Source organism: Oryctolagus cuniculus, chromosome 6, assembly GCF_051225735.1.
Source record: "Oryctolagus cuniculus isolate XC-2025 breed Fujian yellow rabbit chromosome 6, ASM5122573v1, whole genome shotgun sequence".
NCBI classification, from domain to species: Eukaryota; Metazoa; Chordata; class Mammalia; order Lagomorpha; family Leporidae; genus Oryctolagus; species Oryctolagus cuniculus.
The window spans coordinates 30209290-30228420 of record NC_142872.1 but is presented as its reverse complement, the minus strand read 5'-3'; the positions used below and the strand labels follow the sequence as shown (position 1 = coordinate 30228420).

The window sequence follows — 19131 nt, the reverse complement described above, 5'->3', positions numbered from 1 at the left end:
CCTTGGTGACCAGGTAGCCGGGCTCGGCGGCGCGCGGCACCGTGTCGAAGAGCGCCGAGCCGTCGGGCCCCAGCGCCGGGTACAGCACCCGCGGCGCGTTGTCGTTGCGGTCGCCCACCAGCACGCGCAGGCTCACGTTGGCGCGCAGCGCGGGCGAGCCCTGGTCGCGGGCCTGCAGCGTCAGCTCCAGGGCGCGCAGCTGCTCGTGGTCGAAGGCGCGCTGCGCGAACACCACGCCACTGTGCGCGCTCACCGACACGTAGGACGACAGCGCGCGCGGCTCCAGGTCGCTGGCCACGATGGAGTAGGACACCTGGCCGTTGGGGCCCACGTCGGGGTCGGAGGCGCTGACCTGCGCGATGGAGGCTCCCGGGGGGTTGTTCTCGGGCACGTGGATCACGTAGGCGGCCTGGTGGAAAACCGGAGCGTTGTCGTTGACGTCTCCGATGCGCAGGGTGACGGTGGAGCTGGAGGAGAGGGGCGGCTGACCCCCGTCGGTGGCGATGATGGTGACGTTGTACTCCGGGGTCTGCTCCCGGTCCAGGGTGCCATCTGTTACTAACTTGTAGAAGTTAGTCGAAGAAGAATAGATCTTGAAAGGCAGGTCTCCTTCTATATTACACGTGACTAACCCGTTTTTTCCGAAGTCCCGGTCCCGTGTTTTGAAGAGCGCCGCAACGGTTCCCGGAGGGGAATCCTCCAAAATCTGGTCCGAGAGGGAAGTGATGGTGATTTCCGGGCTGTTGTCGTTTTCGTCCAGGATTTCTATCACCACTTTACAGTGAGCAGAGAGACCGCCACCGTCCTTGGCTTCCACTTCCAGGGTGTACCTTTCTACCTCTTCAAAATCCAACGACCGGTTGTTCTTAATCTCACCGGTCCTCTCGTCCAGGGAGAACGTGTCCCTCGCGCTCTGCGCAGCGCTGCTGACGTAGTATTTTATCTCTGCGTGGGGGCCTTCGTCCTGGTCAGTGGCTGCTACCCGCAACACGGAGGATCCTGGGGGAAGACTTTCTCTGACGCTGATTCTGTATTCGTCCTTGCTGAACACAGGGGGGTTATCATTGGCGTCCCTGACCAAGATTTCTACACGGGCCGTGGCGCTCCGTGGCGGGTCCCCTCCGTCCCAGGCAGTCAATGTCAAGCGGTGAGATCTCTGCTCTTCCCGGTCCAGCAGTCTCTCCAGAGATAACTCCGGGTATTTGCCTCCGTCAGAATTGACTCTCACCATCAGTGAGAAATAAGGGTTCGGGCTGATCTGGTAATCTTTAATGGAGTTTGTGTTTATATCAGGGTCGGTGGCAGGATCAAGGGGCATCCGTGCACCAGCGGATACAGATTCAAGGATTTCTAAATGTATTTCCTGTTTATCGAATTGAGGCGCGTGGTCATTAATATCCTCAATCACGACAACGACAGGGAACACATTCAAAGGGTTTTCCACCACGGCTTCCAGCTGCAGCTCGCACTGCTTCCGCTCTTTGCAAATCTGCTCGCGATCTATTCGGTCCCTCACTAGCAGGCGCCCGGTGCGCGCGTCTACGTGGAAGTGCAGCCTCTCGGCGCTGACCCGCAGCTTCCGAGCAGACACATCCAGCACGCTGAGCTCCAGGTCCTTAGCCAGGTCGCCCACTACCGAGCCCGCGGCCAGCTCCTCGGGGATGGAGTAGCGGATCGGCTCGCAGAGCGCGGGGCAGAACAAAGGCAGCAGGAAGGCAAACGGTACCTGCGGGCGGCCGGCCCGGCGCCTGTGCGCGCAGCTCCCTCCCATGGCTCGCGCTACTGCTCGCTCGGTCCGCGTCCTTCCAGTGGCAAGAGGTGCATTCGGCCCGGGAAGGGCAGAGTCCCCGTCGTCCCCGGGGTGGGGATCCTTGTATGCCGGGCAGGGTGTGAGCCGCCGGGAGCTTCTGCGGGCGGAGTGTTTCCTTGTGTCTGCACTGGTGGCTGTGCAGGAAAACCCAGGCTGGAGGCTGAGGATCCCTGGCGTCAGCGCCTGCTCTGTACTGGCCGACAGCGGCGCCCAGAGGCTCCTTGTGGAACTGCACTCTGGCTTTTCCTTTTGAATTGTTTATCTAAAATGTATATATTGCTCTTCGAAAGGTGTACGAACCTCAAGTTTTAGTCTCACCATAGCACCACAGCGGATACTTATATATTCATTGTTTTAAAGAAATTTATTCTGGGTAAGTCAAAATGGATGCAACAGTAGAAATATGTGTTATACCCTTCACCCAGTTGCAATAGTGATCCAACCTTTGTTCACTAGACTGTACTCCTCCCATTACTTTTGAGCAGAACCAAGATATGGCATTTCAATTAACACTTCTTTTTGAGTTGAAGCATGAAGATCAAGAATTGTTATCTTTCAGCCTATTGTGTAATCTGTTACCAATGTACAGTAAGTCCTACCTAGTTTGAGAACACTAGGATTCGACTTTTCCATATTCGGTACAGTCACCCATCCAGTGAGGCCTGTGTTCTGGTTTTGAATGCAAGTGATATTTTTGTAGAATACTATTTACCCACCACTACATTTATCACTATACATGTTGGGTTCCCAAATGAACATATTTAGGCATATCAAGTATAAAGGCTACTCCCAAGGACAGGGATTTTAGGTTATTTTCTTCCTATTGCAGAGTTAGAAATAAGATTCCACAGGCCACTTTTCTTTTTTCCCTATTAGCTTAAGGAAAAAAGAATGTTTGAAATAATTTAAATGTCTTTATGTAACAACAGATTCCTAGATATGTTAGTCTGTACTGTCTTATAAGTAAGACAAAAGGAAATTTAGAAAAGTAATCACAAAGACAAACTCATTCTCCATTTCCTGAGAATGACCATAGTCATCAACTTATGTATAGATCCCATTATATAACAGAACTTTGAATCAACTTCAAAGCTTAGGATCAGATAATCTCATAGGATGTCATTTATTACTGAAAACTTGACATTTTAAAAAAAGATTTGTATTTACTTATTTGAGAGGTAGAGTTACAGTGAGAAAGGTCTTTCATCTGCTAGTTACTCTCCAAATGGCCGCAATGTGTAGAGCTATGCCAATGCAAATCCAGAAGCAAGGAGCTTCTTCTGGGTCTCCCACCTGGGTGCAGGGGCCCAAGGACTTGGGCCATCCTCCACTGCTTTCCCAGGCCATGACAGAGAGCTGGATCGGAAGAACAGCCAAGACTCGAATCAGTACTCATATTGGGTGCTGGTGCCAGAGGTAGAGGCTTAGCCCACCAGGCCATAGCACCAGCCCCCCTCTATTTGTTTTTAAAGATTTATTATTTATTTGAAAGGCAGAGAGAGAGAGAGAGAGAGAGAGAGAATGAATGAATCTTCTATCCACTGATTTTCTCCCTAAATGGCTACAACAGCCAGAACTGGATCAGGACAAAACCAGGAGCCAAGAACTCTATCCTGGTCTCCTACTTGGATACCAGGGGTACAAGCAGTTGGGCCTTCAACCATTGCATCCCCAGGCACATGAGCAGAGAACTGGATCAGAAGTGGAACATCGAGACTTGGACCATGCAAACTGGCACTCCACAGGGGATACTGGCATTGCCAGGGTCAGCTTAACCCATGTGCCACAGTGCATGCCTCAACATTATGTTTAAAATCATGCTAAATAATGCATTGTTTTTAAGTAAAATAATCTTAGAATATCCCTAGCAGTTCCTAGGAAATACTTTCCTAAATTATATCCTTATCCAGATTTGTTTCTAGGTTCAAATATTAGTCAAATAATGCACAGCTGAATAATTTTTAATTACTTTGTCCTTTCCTAGTGTTCAGCCTTAGAAACCTCCCTTGAGCGAGCATATACTATAGGCATTCAGAGGGTTAAACTATTTCCCATGACATCACAGCATGAGAAAATGAAAACGTTTGAGGATACAAGAATAAAGGATGCTACAATTGTCACCATTAAGAGAATGAAAAGTGCTTCACTAGCGTTTGGACATAGAGAACTGAAATTAGACTATCTTCCTCAGAAAAGACCTTTAAACACAAGCAAACTCTACAAAACTGTGAAAACATTACCTCACAGAGGTCTTTTCTGGACACAGAAGTCAGAAGAGGAGAGGCAATGAATCAAGGATTTCTCTAAAAAGGCATTTACTTTCTTATCACTTTGCTCTGACACAGAATCAGCCACAAAGTTGGTATAGGAGAGATTTTCCCAATGCACGCACTGAAGACACAGTGATCAATACATTTCAGAAATGGAAATCCAGCCAGAAAATTAGTAGTGAACCATTCTAACCAGCAAGGCAACCCCACCCACAGAGCCCATATGGACAGAGGACAATGAGAGCTGCCCGATGAAAAATGGTTTCTATTCCCACTGGATAATTATTATGAGAAAATGAAAATTGTATCAGCAGTGTAATCAATAATTTCCTCCTTATGATATTAGAGCAAAACCTAGCTTTCATGAGAATTTAATGGGTAACAAATAGATTCATATCAACTGATTCAATCTTAACTGCAAGTACCTAAAATCGAGAGCCAACCATAGCATAAAGTAAAGGCAAAAAAAAACAAACAAACAAACAAAAAAAATTGAACTCACAGGAACCAAAGGAGCATCTTGGCTAGGAAGCCTGGAATCACCTAAACTGCACAGCGGCTCGTTCTTCTCACAGCTCCCCTGGCTGAGGAGCGTGTCCGCGTAGTTGGGCTGCGGGAAGATCACGTGGCTGCTCCGCGAGTCCGCCGTGAGGGACACCTCGTGGGAATAGGTCTGCAGGAAGGCCCGCACCCCGTCCACGCCCACAAAGTGCGAAGCCGGCACGCCCGCCAGCCCGCCACAGCCCGACGCCCGCAGCAGGCGAGAGCTGTGCCAGCGCCGCAGCCTGAGCGCCAGCAGCACGATGACGAAGGCCAGGAAGACGCAGGACACCGCGGCCACCGCCACCACCAGGTACAGCGTGAGGTCCGACTCGTCCGCACTGGCGGAAGGCTTGAGGCTGCCCAGGTCCGCCAGCACGTCGGGGATGCTGTCGGCCACGGCCACGGTGAGCGTGACGGTGGCCGAGAGCGGGGGCTGGCCGTGGTCCTGGACGGCCACCACGAGGCTCTGCTTGAGCGCGTCTCTGTCCAGCAGGCCGCGCGCCGTGCGCACCTCGCCCGTGTGCAGCCCCACGGCGAACAGCCCCGGCTCGCTGGCCTTGAGCAGGCGGTAGGACAGCCAGGCGTTCTGGCCCGAGTCTCTGTCCACTGCCACCACCTTGGTCACCAGGTATCCGGGCTCTGCTGCGCGGGGCGCCAGCTCCACGCCTGTGGAGCCGTCGGTGGGGAGGGCGGGGTACAGGATCTCGGGGGCGTTGTCATTCTGGTCCACCACAAACAGGGTCAGCGACACGTTGCTGCTGAGCGGCGGGTCCCCACTGTCACTCGCAGTGACTCTCAGTTGTAAGTCCCTGAACTGCTCATAGTCAAAAGAGCGCAGGGCATAGAGGACTCCAGTGTCAGAGTTGATGGAGACAAAGGAAGACAGAGGAGCCCCCTGGATGGTGTCCTCAGTGAGGGAGTAAGTAACTCTAGCATTCTCATCATTATCAGGGTCATGGGCAGTCACCGAGAAGATGGAGGTGCCTCTGGGGTTGTTCTCAGGGAGGTAGACTGAGTAGGCTGTTTGAGAGAAGGCAGGTGGATTGTCGTTGACGTCGGCTACCTTCAGTGAGACACGAATCTCAGTGGACAGGGGAGGGGTCCCTCTGTCTGTGGCAGTCACGGTGATGTTATACTCAGAGGCTTTTTCTCGGTCAAGAATTTGGGCTGTTGTCAATCTGTAATAATCCTCGACTGAATTTTCCAATTTAAAAGACAGATTGTCCTGGATGGAGCAAACAACTTGACCATTCTTCCCTGAATCTCGGTCATGAGCATTGAAAAGAAGGATTACTGTTCCCTGGGGAGCATCTTCCCTCACTGGGCTGAACAGAGATGTCACGGTCACTTCCGGTCTGTTGTCATTTACATCTTCCACCGAAATAAGTATTTTGGCTCTTGCTTTCAGTCCTCCACCATCTTCAGCCTGTATTTCCATTTCATAGAAGGAACATTCCTCATAATCCAGACTTCTTGCCGTCGATATTTCCCCAGTGGTTTCATTAAGCAGGAACAACGGAGATTGTTTCTCATTAATTTTCCGGAATTTATAGGCCACTTGTCCGTTGGCTCCCTCATCTGGGTCGCTGGCTCTAACCGTGAGCAGCCGGGTGCCCTGGGGCACATTCTCGGGGACTTGGACTCGGTAGGTGGGCTGCGCAAACACCGGGGCGTTATCGTTGGTGTCCAGCACCGTCACACGGATGTGCGCCGTGCTGGAGCGCCGAGGGTCGCCGCCATCCGAGGCGGTGAGGACCAGGTGGTGGACGGCCTCCTGCTCCCGGTCCAGGGCGCGCTCCAGCACCAGCTCGGGGTTTACAGCTCCATCATCACCGGTTTGCACGTCCAGGGAGAAGTGCTGATTGGGGCTGAGCTGGTAGCTCTGTAGGGAGTTCACGCCCACATCCGGGTCAACAGCTTCCGGGAGCGGATAGCGCGCTCCAGGAGCAGCGATTTCATTAATTTTTATTTCTAGATTCTCTGCCTCGAATTTTGGGGAATTGTCATTGATATCAGTTACTTCGATTTCTATGCCGTAAAGTTTTAACTTGTCTTCAATCAAAACTTTAAAGCTCACCAGGCACGGCGCGCTCTGAGCGCAGAGCTCCTCCCGGTCTATCCTGCCCGCCGTGACCAAGCCGCCGCTGCGCGCGCTCAGAGCGAAGAGCTGCGCCCTACCTCGGGACACGATGCGGACTCCGCGCTCCGCCAGCTCCCGCGGTTCCAGCCCCAGGTCCTTGGAGAGGTTGCCCACGACGTATCCCTTCTCTGTCTCTTCAGGCACCGAGTAGCGGATCTGAGTCGCCCTAGCCTCCCCCAGCATTCCCAGGAACGCGCACAGCAGGACCAGACTTCCGCGGTGCAGGCGCGTGCTTGGAGCTGCCATTGTGGCTTTGTTACGGAATTTCCTTAGAACGTTTTCCATGCTTGTTGACTCTTTAGGTTCTTTCTTACCTCCTGCGTAGTATGGTAATCTTTTCCCTCAGGAGAAAGCCGGAGAGCCCCTGCGTTGAGAGGGCGAGTTTCTTTGCAGCCCGGGAGGCAGTCCGTGGGCTCTGCGCAGCTTTGCGTAGTGGCGGAGCTGAATAGCCGGATGCACCGCTTACTGGGTTTTTCTTGGGGAACAGCGGCGCTCAGAGTCCTAAGCTGTTACTACATCCACTCACACATGCATCTCTTGATTCCAGATGGCTGATAAAGATAAGACTGCTCTATTCTAACTATGATTTTAGATTTTGCATTGTTTCTTGCATTCATATTTCAAAAGCAGTCACCCTTTTTGACGTCTGAGTTGTAAATGAAGTGAAAAGGAATTTTTGTAAGTATGAAATCAATTTTTTTTGCTTAATGTTAGATTATTCTTGGTAGAATTATAACATTTTTATATTTTTAAAATGTGCTTCACTTTTTTCTGTAAGTATCAAAGTTCTGAAATCCTTGTGATGTGAAATATTCTTTGGAAATATGTTGATACATTCATAATTTTCTTAACTTTATACCCATATTATATATTTATATTACATAATTGTAGCATATTAATATGTAGATGGATTCTTCACATTGAAGTTGTCTTGTGAAGTTAATTTATTTTGATGGCAAAAATGGGGAAAGGTTTTTAAAAATTTTATCCAATAAACTAATTTTAATTAGCCAAAACAGTAATTGATTTTATTACCTGAAATTGCTAAATTTTAACAGGATTAAGGTTTTAAAAATTCACATTTTTGTCATTGTTGAAACTGTTCTGCTACCTGTACATGTGGACACACATGAACACATGGAGCATGCATAGGTAATGGCATTTGGAAGATGCAGTTGAACGGTGAAAAGCAAGTATCTTATTCTGTCCTCTATCAAGAGCTCACACAACATTAACTTGATCTTCACTTCTTGTTTTAAGGGTTATGTACACTTATATCAAAATTTAAGAAAGAGAAGACTAACCATAGAATAAAGCATAAGTTCTAAAAAGTAAAAACCAAGTGGCACTCTAAGAAGTCTCTTTCAGTAGTTTGTAAGAGTCCATTTACTGAAATCACTTGCTAAGGTAAACCAAGCAAAAGACTCAGGTTATGTCATAGCAACACTGTATTCACAGGAGACTAGTGGTTTTTGCCTTGGAAGTGGAACAGCCTCCCTCCATCCCAAAGGAAGATGCATGAACATCTAGTCACTTATAACTAGGGCTCCACATGATAAGACAATGCCTTTCTGCGTTCTTCAAAGATTCTATGTCAAGCATCAGAGCAAAAAGAAACACAGGCAGTAGCACTTCCCTTTCTTTTAGCAAGTTTCTCCTTCTGGCAACTAGTTTAAAGGAAGAGGAGGAGTTTGCATGCAGGAAAACCCTAAGCAGCTTAAACACTGACTTGGCCAGGCGCATCCAGGGAGTCTCTGCCTCCCACTCTCTCACTCCACTCTTCCTTACACACACAGTGCACACGGTATTTTTTCATATAACTTTAGGGAATTCAAAGAATCCATGAATACATTAGGTAGGAGTAAGGAGCTCAACATGAGGAATAAAGACAAGGAAATACTGGAAACTACCAGTGAAATCAGTGAAGGAAGTACCTACCTGTTGGCAGTTTCCTTACATTTAAGTGAGAATTAAATGGTCCTCTTCTTTACTTACATATAATAAAATTTACATGTAAAGAATGAGAATCTGTAAATATGACTAGTTGGTTTTTTTTTTTTTTTTGACAGGCAGAGTGGACAGTGAGAGAGAGAGAGACAGAGAGAAAGGTCTTCCTTTGCCGTTGGTTCACCCTCCAATGGCCGCCGCGGCCAGCGCGCTGCGGCCGGCGCACCGCGCTGATCCGATGGCAGGAGCCAGGAGCCAGGTGCTTTTCCTGGTCTCCCATGGGGTGCAGGGCCCAAGCACCTGGGCCATCCTCCACTGCACTCCCTGGCCACAGCAGAGGGCTGGCCTGGAAGAGGGGCAACTGGGACAGAATCCGGCGCCCCGACCGGGACTAGAACCCGGTGTGCCGGTGCCGCTAGGCGGAGGATTAGCCTAGTGAGCCGCGGCCCCGGCCTATATGACTAGTTTTGAAAACACAGGCAAAAGCTGCCTAATCCTTTTGTGATAAAAACTAGGACACACTTTCATGACTTTGCAAATCTATAAAACTACCTCCAATTTATGTCGCATACCAACCACAATATACCACTCACTTGAAGAATACAAGTACAGCTTTCTTATAATATAACTTCCAAAAAGAAAACTCACTAGACCTGAGAATGTAATGTATTTGAATATAAATATAGAAAATTAGGTGGATGATGAAAAGGGGAAAACCCAGAAACGGAACTCACCGGTGAGAGAGTCTCAGGATGCGAGGCCGAGTCACAGGAATTACCCAGTGGAAACAAGGCCCCTGATGGATCACCGCAAAGGATGTCTTGTCCTGAACTCAACGGCTCATTACATGCTAGGAAATTAAACTCCGTCTTTCCTGTGTGGGCAACGCAGAGATTGTAGGAATAGGGCAGAGTCCCCTGGCTGTAGTCGGGGAGAACCACGGGTCCAGACTTGACGCACAGACCGGGCTGGAAGCAGCCCCAGGCGGCGGGGCTGGAGGAGTGTCGCAGGCGCAGGCCGATGGCCAGGATCACCGCCAGCAGGAAGAGCACAGAGATGGCCGCCAAGGCCACCACCAGGTAGAACTGCAGCTCGGCCTGCGCGTCAGACGGGCCGGGGTCGTCACTGAGGTCCGGCAGCGCCTCCTGCAGGCTGTCGGCGAAGACCAGGTGCAGCGTGGCGGTGGCCGAGAGCGGCGGCTGGCCACCGTCGCGCACCGCGACCAGCAGGCGCTGGCGCGCCGCGTCCCTGTCGCCCAAGGCGCGCGCCGTGCGCACCTCGCCCGTGCGCAGCCCCAGGCTGAAGAGCCCGGGCTCGCTGGCCTGCAGCACGTGGTAGGACAGCCAGGCGTTGTGCCCAGAGTCAGCGTCCACCGCCACCACCTTGGTGACCAGGTAGCCGGGCTCGGCGGCGCGCGGCACCGTGTCGAAGAGCGCCGAGCCGTCGGGCCCCAGCGCCGGGTACAGCACCCGCGGCGCGTTGTCGTTGCGGTCGCCCACCAGCACGCGCAGGCTCACGTTGGCGCGCAGCGCGGGCGAGCCCTGGTCGCGGGCCTGCAGCGTCAGCTCCAGGGCGCGCAGCTGCTCGTGGTCGAAGGCGCGCTGCGCGAACACCACGCCGCTGTGCGCGCTCACCGACACGTAGGACGACAGCGCGCGCGGCTCCAGGTCGCTGGCCACGATGGAGTAGGACACCTGGCCGTTGGGGCCCACGTCGGGGTCGGAGGCGCTGACCTGCGCGATGGAGGCTCCCGGGGGGTTGTTCTCGGGCACGTGGACCACGTAGGCGGCCTGGTGGAAAACCGGAGCGTTGTCGTTGACGTCTCCGATGCGCAGGGTGACGGTGGAGCTGGAGGAGAGGGGCGGCTGACCCCTGTCGGTGGCCGTGATGGTGACGTTGTACTCCGGGGTCTGCTCCCGGTCCAGGGTGCCATCTGTTACCAATTTATACGAATTTTTGGACGAAGGGATTATCTTAAAAGGGACATCACCTTCTAACCGGCAATTAACCTCCCCATTTTCCCCGGAATCTTGGTCATGTGTTTTGATCAAAGCAATTAGCGATCCCGGCACGGAGTCTTCCAGAATCATTTCAAGCACTGAATGGAATGTAACTTCTGGGCTGTTGTCATTTTCATCTTGAATTTTAATTTCCACTGTACATTGGGCAACCAGTCCTCCACCGTCTCTACCTTCCACCACTATGGAATACTCCTTGATGTCTTCGTAATCCAGTGCTCTTTGAGTAGTAATTTCCCCAGTTTGTGGATTCAGATAGAAGACTTGCCCAGGTCTGACGAGGGAATAGGTAATTTCTGAATTGATGCCCGCATCCCGGTCGGTGGCTGACACCCTCAGCACAGCGGTGCCCGGGGGCAAGTTTTCCCGAAGGCCGACTCTGTACACGTCCTGCGTGAACACAGGGGGATTATCGTTGGCATCCGTGACCTGGATCCGGAGCTCAGTGGTACCGCTGAGGGGTGGATCTCCGCCGTCCAAGGCAGTCAGGATCAAGCGATGATAACTTTGTTGTTCCCGATCTAAGGTTTTCTCCAGTACCAGTTCTGGGTATTTGCTACCATCTTCTTTCTCCTTGTTTATTAATGAAAAACTAGGGCTAGGCGAGAGTTTATACTTCTGTAGAGAGTTTAAGCCAATGTCTGCATCTTCCGCTACATCTAAAATAAATCGCGTGCCTGGTTGTGCTGACTCACTTATTTGCAGCTCAAAGGAATTTTGGGTGAATTTGGGCGCGTGGTCATTAACATCCTCGATCTCCACGCTCACGTGGTAAAAGTTCAGTGGGTTTTCAGCAACGACCTCAGATTCCAGCGCACAGGCGGGCTTCCTCCCGCAGATCTGCTCCCTGTCCAGCCTGCCGCTCACCACCAGCTCCCCGCTCTCCGCGCTCACGCTGAAGTAAGGCTTGTCGGAGCTGATGCGCAGTTTCCGAGCCGGCACCTCCTGGACACTGACCTCCAGGTCCTTGGCGAGGTTCCCCACTACCGAGCCCTCGGGCAGTTCCTCGCGGATCCTGTAGCGGATCTGCTCCGCGAGCGCCGAGCAGAACAAAGGCAGCAGCCAGGCAAAGAGCAGCGGCCGCCGGTGCGCGCGGCCCCCCGCCCTGGCGCCGCTCCCCATCCCTCCGCGCCCCTCGGCTCGCTCACCAGCCTGCGGACGCCGGGACTACCAATAACCTCTGGAGAGCGGGTATGCGGAGCTCCGAACGGACCTGACTTCCGGGTGACGGTCGGGGACTCCTGTTTTTCGGAACGGGAAGGCGTACAGAGGCTCTCGCCGGCGAGTCTGCTGTAGGGCTGCCCGGGAGAGCCCGGAGCGGCTGCGCGAGGAGATCGCGAGCGCCCAGCGCTCCACTTTGGCCAACAGCGGCGCCCAGAGTCCACACGAGGAAACTGCAGCCTCTGCTGCTTCGGTTTATCCAGAGCAGTAACTAAACAAGCAGTGTTTTTACGTTCATGTATTTAATAACACATCATCTAGCCCTTCTTAAATCATATACTTTATTGTTTTCAAATGCTTAGAAATTTTACTTTGCTTTTTTATGCAAACCTATAGATATCGCTTAATTGCTTCATCATTCTAGAAACATACACTGAGCTCTTCTCTAGAGTTAAGTTTTGCCCTTGCACTAAAATAATGAAGAGTAGATCTTGTTCTTAGAGACTCCACTATCAACTGATTTCACAAATCCATTTCTCTTTGGTAGCTGTTATGTGTTCCAAGAATTTCTGTCCATCTGTTGTTGATCCCTGTAATTCTCCCTCGGTATATCCAGGTCATTAATAGTTTCCTATCACATTTATTGGGTAGCATCAATACTTTTGACAATTATTTTGTAACATTGTGCCATTTTCTACCACCTGCTAAACATCTCTCTCCCTAATACCAACACCTGCTTTATAAAAGTAATTCTCCTTTACGATTTGACTCCTTCAGGGAATACTCATTCTAGATAGGATATATTCACTGTAAGATTTAGCCAAGAGATGAGATACTCTTCCAAGTCCCTCTTCTTCATGTGTCAGAGTTACTTGGCTTATATCTTTCCATTTATTCTCTATAAATCCATCCTTAAAAGTTACTAGAGGAATGCTTATCTATTCTACACTACAAAGCCACAAGCAGTGTTTCAGTATACTGCATCATTTCCCCATCTACACTCCCACATCATATTGCAGTAATGACTTTGAAATTGGAGAATGAGCTCATGACATGTATAGTTACACAAAATTGTGGCTTATCATGACATCTTGCCCAACTTTCTACTCCATTTGTTAAATTTAAAGGAAAATTAGATAACATTTTTAGGGAAAGTAAGAATTTTCTTTTATACCAGGACAATTTTGTTCACACTTTAAAAAAAAGATTTATTTGAAAATCAGAGTTACACACAAAGAGAGGGAGAGGCAGAGAGAGAAAGAGAAAGAGAGAGAGAGAGAGAGGTCTTCCATCTGCTGGTTCACTCCTCAATTGGCTGCAACAGCCAGAGCTGTACTGATCCAAAGCCAGGAGCCAGGAGCAGCTTTTGGGTCTCCCATTCGGGTGCAGAGGCCCAAGGACATGGGCCATCTTCTGCTGCTTTCCCAGGCCATGGCAGAGAGCTGGATCAGCAGTGGGGCAGCTGGGACTCAAATCAGTGCCCATGTGGGATGTCAGCACTTCAGGCAAGGGCTTTACCCATTATGCCACTGTGCGGCCCCTGTTCACACTTTTAAAGCTGTAAAATGTGACTAATGTAATTGTCCCTCACATGACTGTGCACCCAAATACTACAGAGAGTGAACTCTCACCCTTCTGTATATGCAACATAGGATGGAACACTGTGTAATTCTTGGGAAATATCCTTTTCATTAATAATAAATGACTTGGGTTATGGTGCTGTGGCATAGCAGGTAAAGCCGCTGCCTGCAGTGCCAGCGTCCCATATGGGCACCGAGTCCTGGCTGCTCCACTTTCTATCCAGCTCTCTGTTAAGCCTGGGAAAGCAGTAGAAGATGGCCCCAGTGCTTGAGACCCTGCACCCATGTAGGAGACCCAGAAGAAGCTCCTGGCTCTCAGCCTTGGGTCAGCCCAGCTCTGGCTGTTGTGGCCATTTGAGGGAGTGAAGTAACAGATTATAAGACTTCTCTCTGCCTCTGGCCGTCTGTAACTCTGCCTTTCAAATAAATAAAAAAAATCTTTCTTTAAAAAATGAATTATCATGGCTTCCACTTTAACCTGATAACAATCAAATCAGAGGTGTTGGTGAGAGCTGTGGCCCAGTGAGTTAAGCTGCTGCTTGGGATATTCCCATCCCATATCTGGGTGCCCTTGGAATCAGGAGTTCCTCTGCTTCTCATCCAGCTTCCTGCTAATGCACCAGGTAAGGCGGTGGATGACGACTCAAGACTTTGAGATCCCTGCCACTCATATAAGGAGACCCAATGGAGTTTCAGGGTTCCTGACTTCAACTGGCCTAGCCCTGGCTGTTGCAGACATTTGCAGGGTTTATCAGCACATGGGAAATTTCTCTGTCTCTCTGTCTCTGTCTCTCTTTCTGTCCCCTCCCCTTTCAAATGAAGAAGAATAAACATTTTTTAAAATGGAAATTTGGGTACAAGAATTTTGTTCTTTTTAAAAAATATTTTAGGTCACTGCTGTGGTGTGGTGGGCTAAGCCTCCTCGCATGGCAACAGCATCCCATATGGGCGCTGATCACCCAGCTCTCTGCTATGGCCTAGGAAAACACTCACGTGGGAGACCCAGAAGAAACTCCTGGGTCCTGGTTTCAGATGGACTCACTCCAACCATTGAGGCCATTTGGGGAGTGAACCAGCAGATGGACGACCTCTCTCTCTCTCTCTCTGTCTCTCAAGTAAATAAATAAAATCTTTAAGAAACATTTTAATTCTATTTGAAAGGCAGAGACAGATTTCCATCCACTGGGTCAAAATATATCCTATATTTTACAAAAGTTGCTTTCAACAGTTCAAAATGACATTTTATTTCCACATCTGATTTGTTGCATTTTGTTTGAAGTGGGGAGGAATGGCCATTCTGGGCTTTAGATTCTATGTTTCCATCGATACAGGCCCAGGTGACCACTGTCACTCACATTTAACATTTAAAGACCAGTCTCACCCCCACCATGATCATTTGCCTACGTTTTGAAAGATGGCAGAAAGTAGTAAAGTTTAGATGGGCAGTGATAGAGAGGCAGAGCCCAGAAAAGAGGTGTGAAAGTGAAGGAATCTTCAAGAGTCTAGTTACATCTTCAAACCCTAACCATAATAATAAAGTTGTGAGATGTGCTTTACTGAGTTAACACAAGAATGTAGTGGTTACAAGGGCTTTTCTGCAGTTCTAACAGCGCTCGCGCGCACACTCACACACACACACACACACACACACACCCCAAACTTTCCACATATAGGTGGGTAACTCCTAAATGAATGGGTCATGATAGAAGTAAATAGAGGGAGGCTTCAAAAGGTTGAAAAATATTGTCCAAGCCTTTTGAAAGCAAATGAAGCAACAACCAGTGTCTATTAGAGTTCAATTTCACAGTATTACACTAAAATAGACTAAGAACCCTGAGTGGTATGCCTTAAACATTATTTTCAGGTATCACCTAAATGTATCAAAACACACAAATTCCTAGCATAAGATTTTCCTGCAAGATAAACAAAACACCGAACTCACCTGAGCACAAGCATCTTTGTCTTTATATTCATGAAAATCTACAGATGTTAACAGAGAAGCGTTTTTCTCACAGCTCTCCTGGCTGATGCTGAGGAGCGTGTCTGCGTAGTTGGGCTGCGGGAAGATAATATGGCTCTTCCTTGAATCTGCAGTAAGGGACACCTCGTGGGAATAGGTCTGCAGGAAGGTACGCACCCCGTCCACGCCCACAAAGTGCGAGGCAGGCACGCCCACCAGCCCGCCACAGCCCGACGCCCGCAGCAGGCGAGAGCTGTGCCAGCGCCGCAGCCTGAGCGCCAGCAGCACGATGACGAAGGCCAGGAAGACGCAGGACACCGCGGCCACCGCCACCACCAGGTACAGCGTGAGGTCCGACTCGTCCGCACTGGCGGAAGGCTTGAGGCTGCCCAGGTCCGCCAGCACGTCGGGGATGCTGTCGGCCACGGCCACGGTGAGCGTGACGGTGGCCGAGAGCGGGGGCTGGCCGTGGTCCTGGACGGCCACCACGAGGCTCTGCTTGAGCGCGTCTCTGTCCAGCAGGCCGCGCGCAGTGCGCACCTCGCCCGTGTGCAGCCCCACGGAGAACAGCCCCGGCTCGCTGGCCTTGAGCAGGCGGTAGGACAGCCAGGCGTTCTGGCCCGAGTCTCTGTCCACTGCCACCACCTTGGTCACCAGGTATCCGGGCTCTGCTGCGCGGGGCGCCAGCTCCACGCCTGTGGAGCCGTCGGTGGGGAGGGCGGGGTACAGGATCTCGGGGGCGTGGTCGTTCTGGTCCACCACGAACAGGGTCAGTGACACGTTGCTGCTGAGCGGCGGGTCCCCGCTGTCGCTGGCTGTAACTGTTAACTGTAAGTCTCGTATCTGCTCATAGTCAAAAGGCTGCAGCGCATAAAGGACCCCAGTGTCAGAGTTGATGGAGACATAGGAAGACAGGGGCACTTCGGAGATGCTATCTTCCACCACAGAGTAAGTGATCTGTGCATTTTCCTGGCTATCAGGGTCTTGCGCAGTCAGCGAGAAGATGGAGGCGCCTCTGGGGTTGTTCTCTGGGACATAGGCTGAGTAAGAGGCATGAGGGAAAGTGGGTGGGTTGTCGTTGGTGTCGGCCACTATCAGGGTGATGTGGGTGTCGGTGGACAGAGGCGGGTTTCCTAGATCTGAGGCTGTCACTGTGAGATTGTAGATAGAAACTTTTTCTCGATCCAAATATTTCCATGTCACCAATCTGTAATAATTATCTACTGACTTTTCTAATTTAAAAGGTAAATCATCACGTATATAGCAAACAACTTGACCATTCTTCCCTGAATCTCGGTCATACACGTTCAAGAAAGCAATTACTGTCCCTGGAGGAGAACTTTCCAACACTGGGCTAAACAGAGATGTTATGGTCACTTCCGGTCTGTTGTCATTTACATCTTCCACCGAAATCAGCACTTTGGTCCTCCCCAGGAGTGCCCCCCCATCTTCAGCCTGTATTTCCATTTCATAGAAGGAACATTCCTCATAATCCAGACTTCTTGCCGTCGATATTTCCCCAGTGGTTTCATTAAGCAGGAATAACGGAGATTGTTTCTCATTAATTTTCCGGAATTTATAGGCCACTTGTCCGTTGGCTCCCTCATCCGGGTCGCTCGCCCTAACCGTGAGCAGCCGGGTGCCCTGGGGCACATTCTCAGGGACTTGGACTCGGTAGGTGGGCTGCGCAAACACCGGGGCGTTATCGTTGGTGTCCAGCACCGTCACACGGATGTGCGCCGTGCTGGAGCGCCGAGGGTCGCCGCCATCCGAGGCGGTGAGGACCAGGTGGTGGACAGCCTCCTGCTCCCGGTCCAGGGCGCGCTCCAGCACCAGCTCGGGGTTTACAGCTCCATCATCACCGGTTTGCATGTCCAGGGAGAAGTGCTGATTGGGGCTGAGCTGGTAGCTCTGTAGGGAGTTCACGCCCACATCCGGGTCAACAGCTTCCGGGAGTGGATAGCGCGCTCCAGGAGCAGCCATTTCATTAAATTTTACTTCCAGATTTTCAACCTGGAATTTTGGATTATTATCGTTAATATCAGTAATTTCTATTTCTACCCCAAAGAGTTTTCCTCTATCCTCCACTAGGATGTTAATATTTACAAGGCACGGTGCGCTCTGAGCGCAGAGCTCCTCCCGGTCTATCCTGCCCGCTGTGACCAAGCCGCCGCTGCGCGCGTTCAGAGCGAAGAGCTGCGCCCTACCTCGGGAGACGATGCGGACTCCGTGCTTCGATAGCTCCCGCGGTTCCAGCCCCAGATCCTTGGAGACGTTTCCCACGAAGAAGCCTTTGTCTGTCTCCTCTGGCACGGAGTAGCGAAGCTGTCCTGTCCCGCTCTCCCACAGCGTCCCCAGCAGCGCGCACAGCAGGACCAGCTTGCGTTGTCCTCCGCGATCCTCCCAAGCGGCCATTGTTCTTCAGCTGCAGAAGTCTAGCAGAATCTTGGCTGGGAGTCTATGTCTTGTTTACCTTTGTGCTGCAGCCTTGGAGATCATAATCTTAGGGAACGCTGAAGCGCCCCCAAATTAAGCAGTGAGTTACGCTGCAGCCCAGGAGCTGGCTGTGGGGTTGTCCTGGTCTCTGTGTGGTCTGAGCCCGCGAGTATGCGGTGGAGTCTCGGTTGCATTCTTTCCCAGTAGGTGAACAGCGGCGCTTAGAGTCCTAAGCAGTTACTGCACTTAGATACACATGGATACCTAACACTACAGCTAGATAGCTGAGGAAAACGCCACTCGTTTTTTATTGTTTTGTTTGGGAATACTTAAGTTGTCCCCAAGCTCATATTTAAAAAAAAATTAACAAGGAGTGTTCTATGAAGTGAAGGGAAGGCTTTATGAAGTATTATGGAAGGATCAAATTTTTTGGGGGGTTAGCATCATATTAAACTGTATTTCTGTAATACATTAGCTCCTCTAAGAATAAATATGAGGTTTACTTCCCATGTGTACTAAACTTGAATGTAAATATCTTTCATACTAGTTACCAAATAAGGAAGAACTCTAGTTTTTACTGGAAATGAATTCATTTTTATACTAAAATAGTTATTGAAGATGATAGGTTTAGTTTTATTTGGTTTAAATTAATCACCATAGTAACTTTTTACAGATTTACTGATTTAAAGTTTCTTTCTAAATGCCACTCAATTAAGCATTGATAAAGTTTTTGAATTAAAATTGTGAAAATTTAATGGGAGATATACTCTTGCAATTCAATTTACTCAGAGATCATATTGTGCTGTCAGTTTAAATTATTTATATTTTTCATCTGAATAGGAAATACTTGAAGAAACCACTAATAGCCAGAGGAAATAATCTCTCCTCCTTCCCAGTAGAGAGAGCTGACTACATTTTAAAGCAGATCTGGGAGCTGGCATTGTGGCACAGTGAGCTGAGCTGCCACCTGTGATGCTGGCGTCCTGTATCAAAGCACCAGTTCCAGTCCCAGCTGCTCCACTTCTGATCCAGCTTCCTGCTGATATGCCTAGGAAGGCAAAGGAGGATGGCCCATGTGCTTGGGTCCCTGCCACCCATGAGGGAGACCAGGATGGAGACCAGGCCTCTGGCTTCAGCCTGGACCAGCCCCAGACATGATCCTTTGGGGAGGGAACCAGAGGATGGAAGATCTATTTCTCTCTCTCTCTCTCTCTCTCTCTCTCTCTTGCCTTTCAAATAAAATAAATAAGTATTAAGCAGATTTAA

The 19131-nt window shown here is 50.1% G+C and overlaps 1 protein-coding gene across 11 annotated transcripts in view; it reads right to left on the bottom strand.

Annotated features, from left to right (window-relative positions):
- LOC100353508 (protocadherin gamma-C4) overlaps window positions 1-19131 on the bottom strand; it is a 193861-nt gene that overhangs the window by 100760 nt on the left and 73970 nt on the right. Inside the window, exon 1 of one of the 11 annotated variants that reach the window (XM_070076228.2) lies at window positions 15412-18066. The exons of 9 other annotated variants lie outside the window; for them this stretch is intronic. In XM_070076228.2, the coding sequence (XP_069932329.1) occupies window positions 15412-17844 (2433 nt within the window). In that variant the 5' untranslated portion in view covers window positions 17845-18066. Of the gene's footprint in view, window positions 1-4582; window positions 8750-15411; window positions 18067-19131 lie in introns of those variants that run through there. One more of the 11 variants, XM_051844318.3, reaches the window with a different exon arrangement.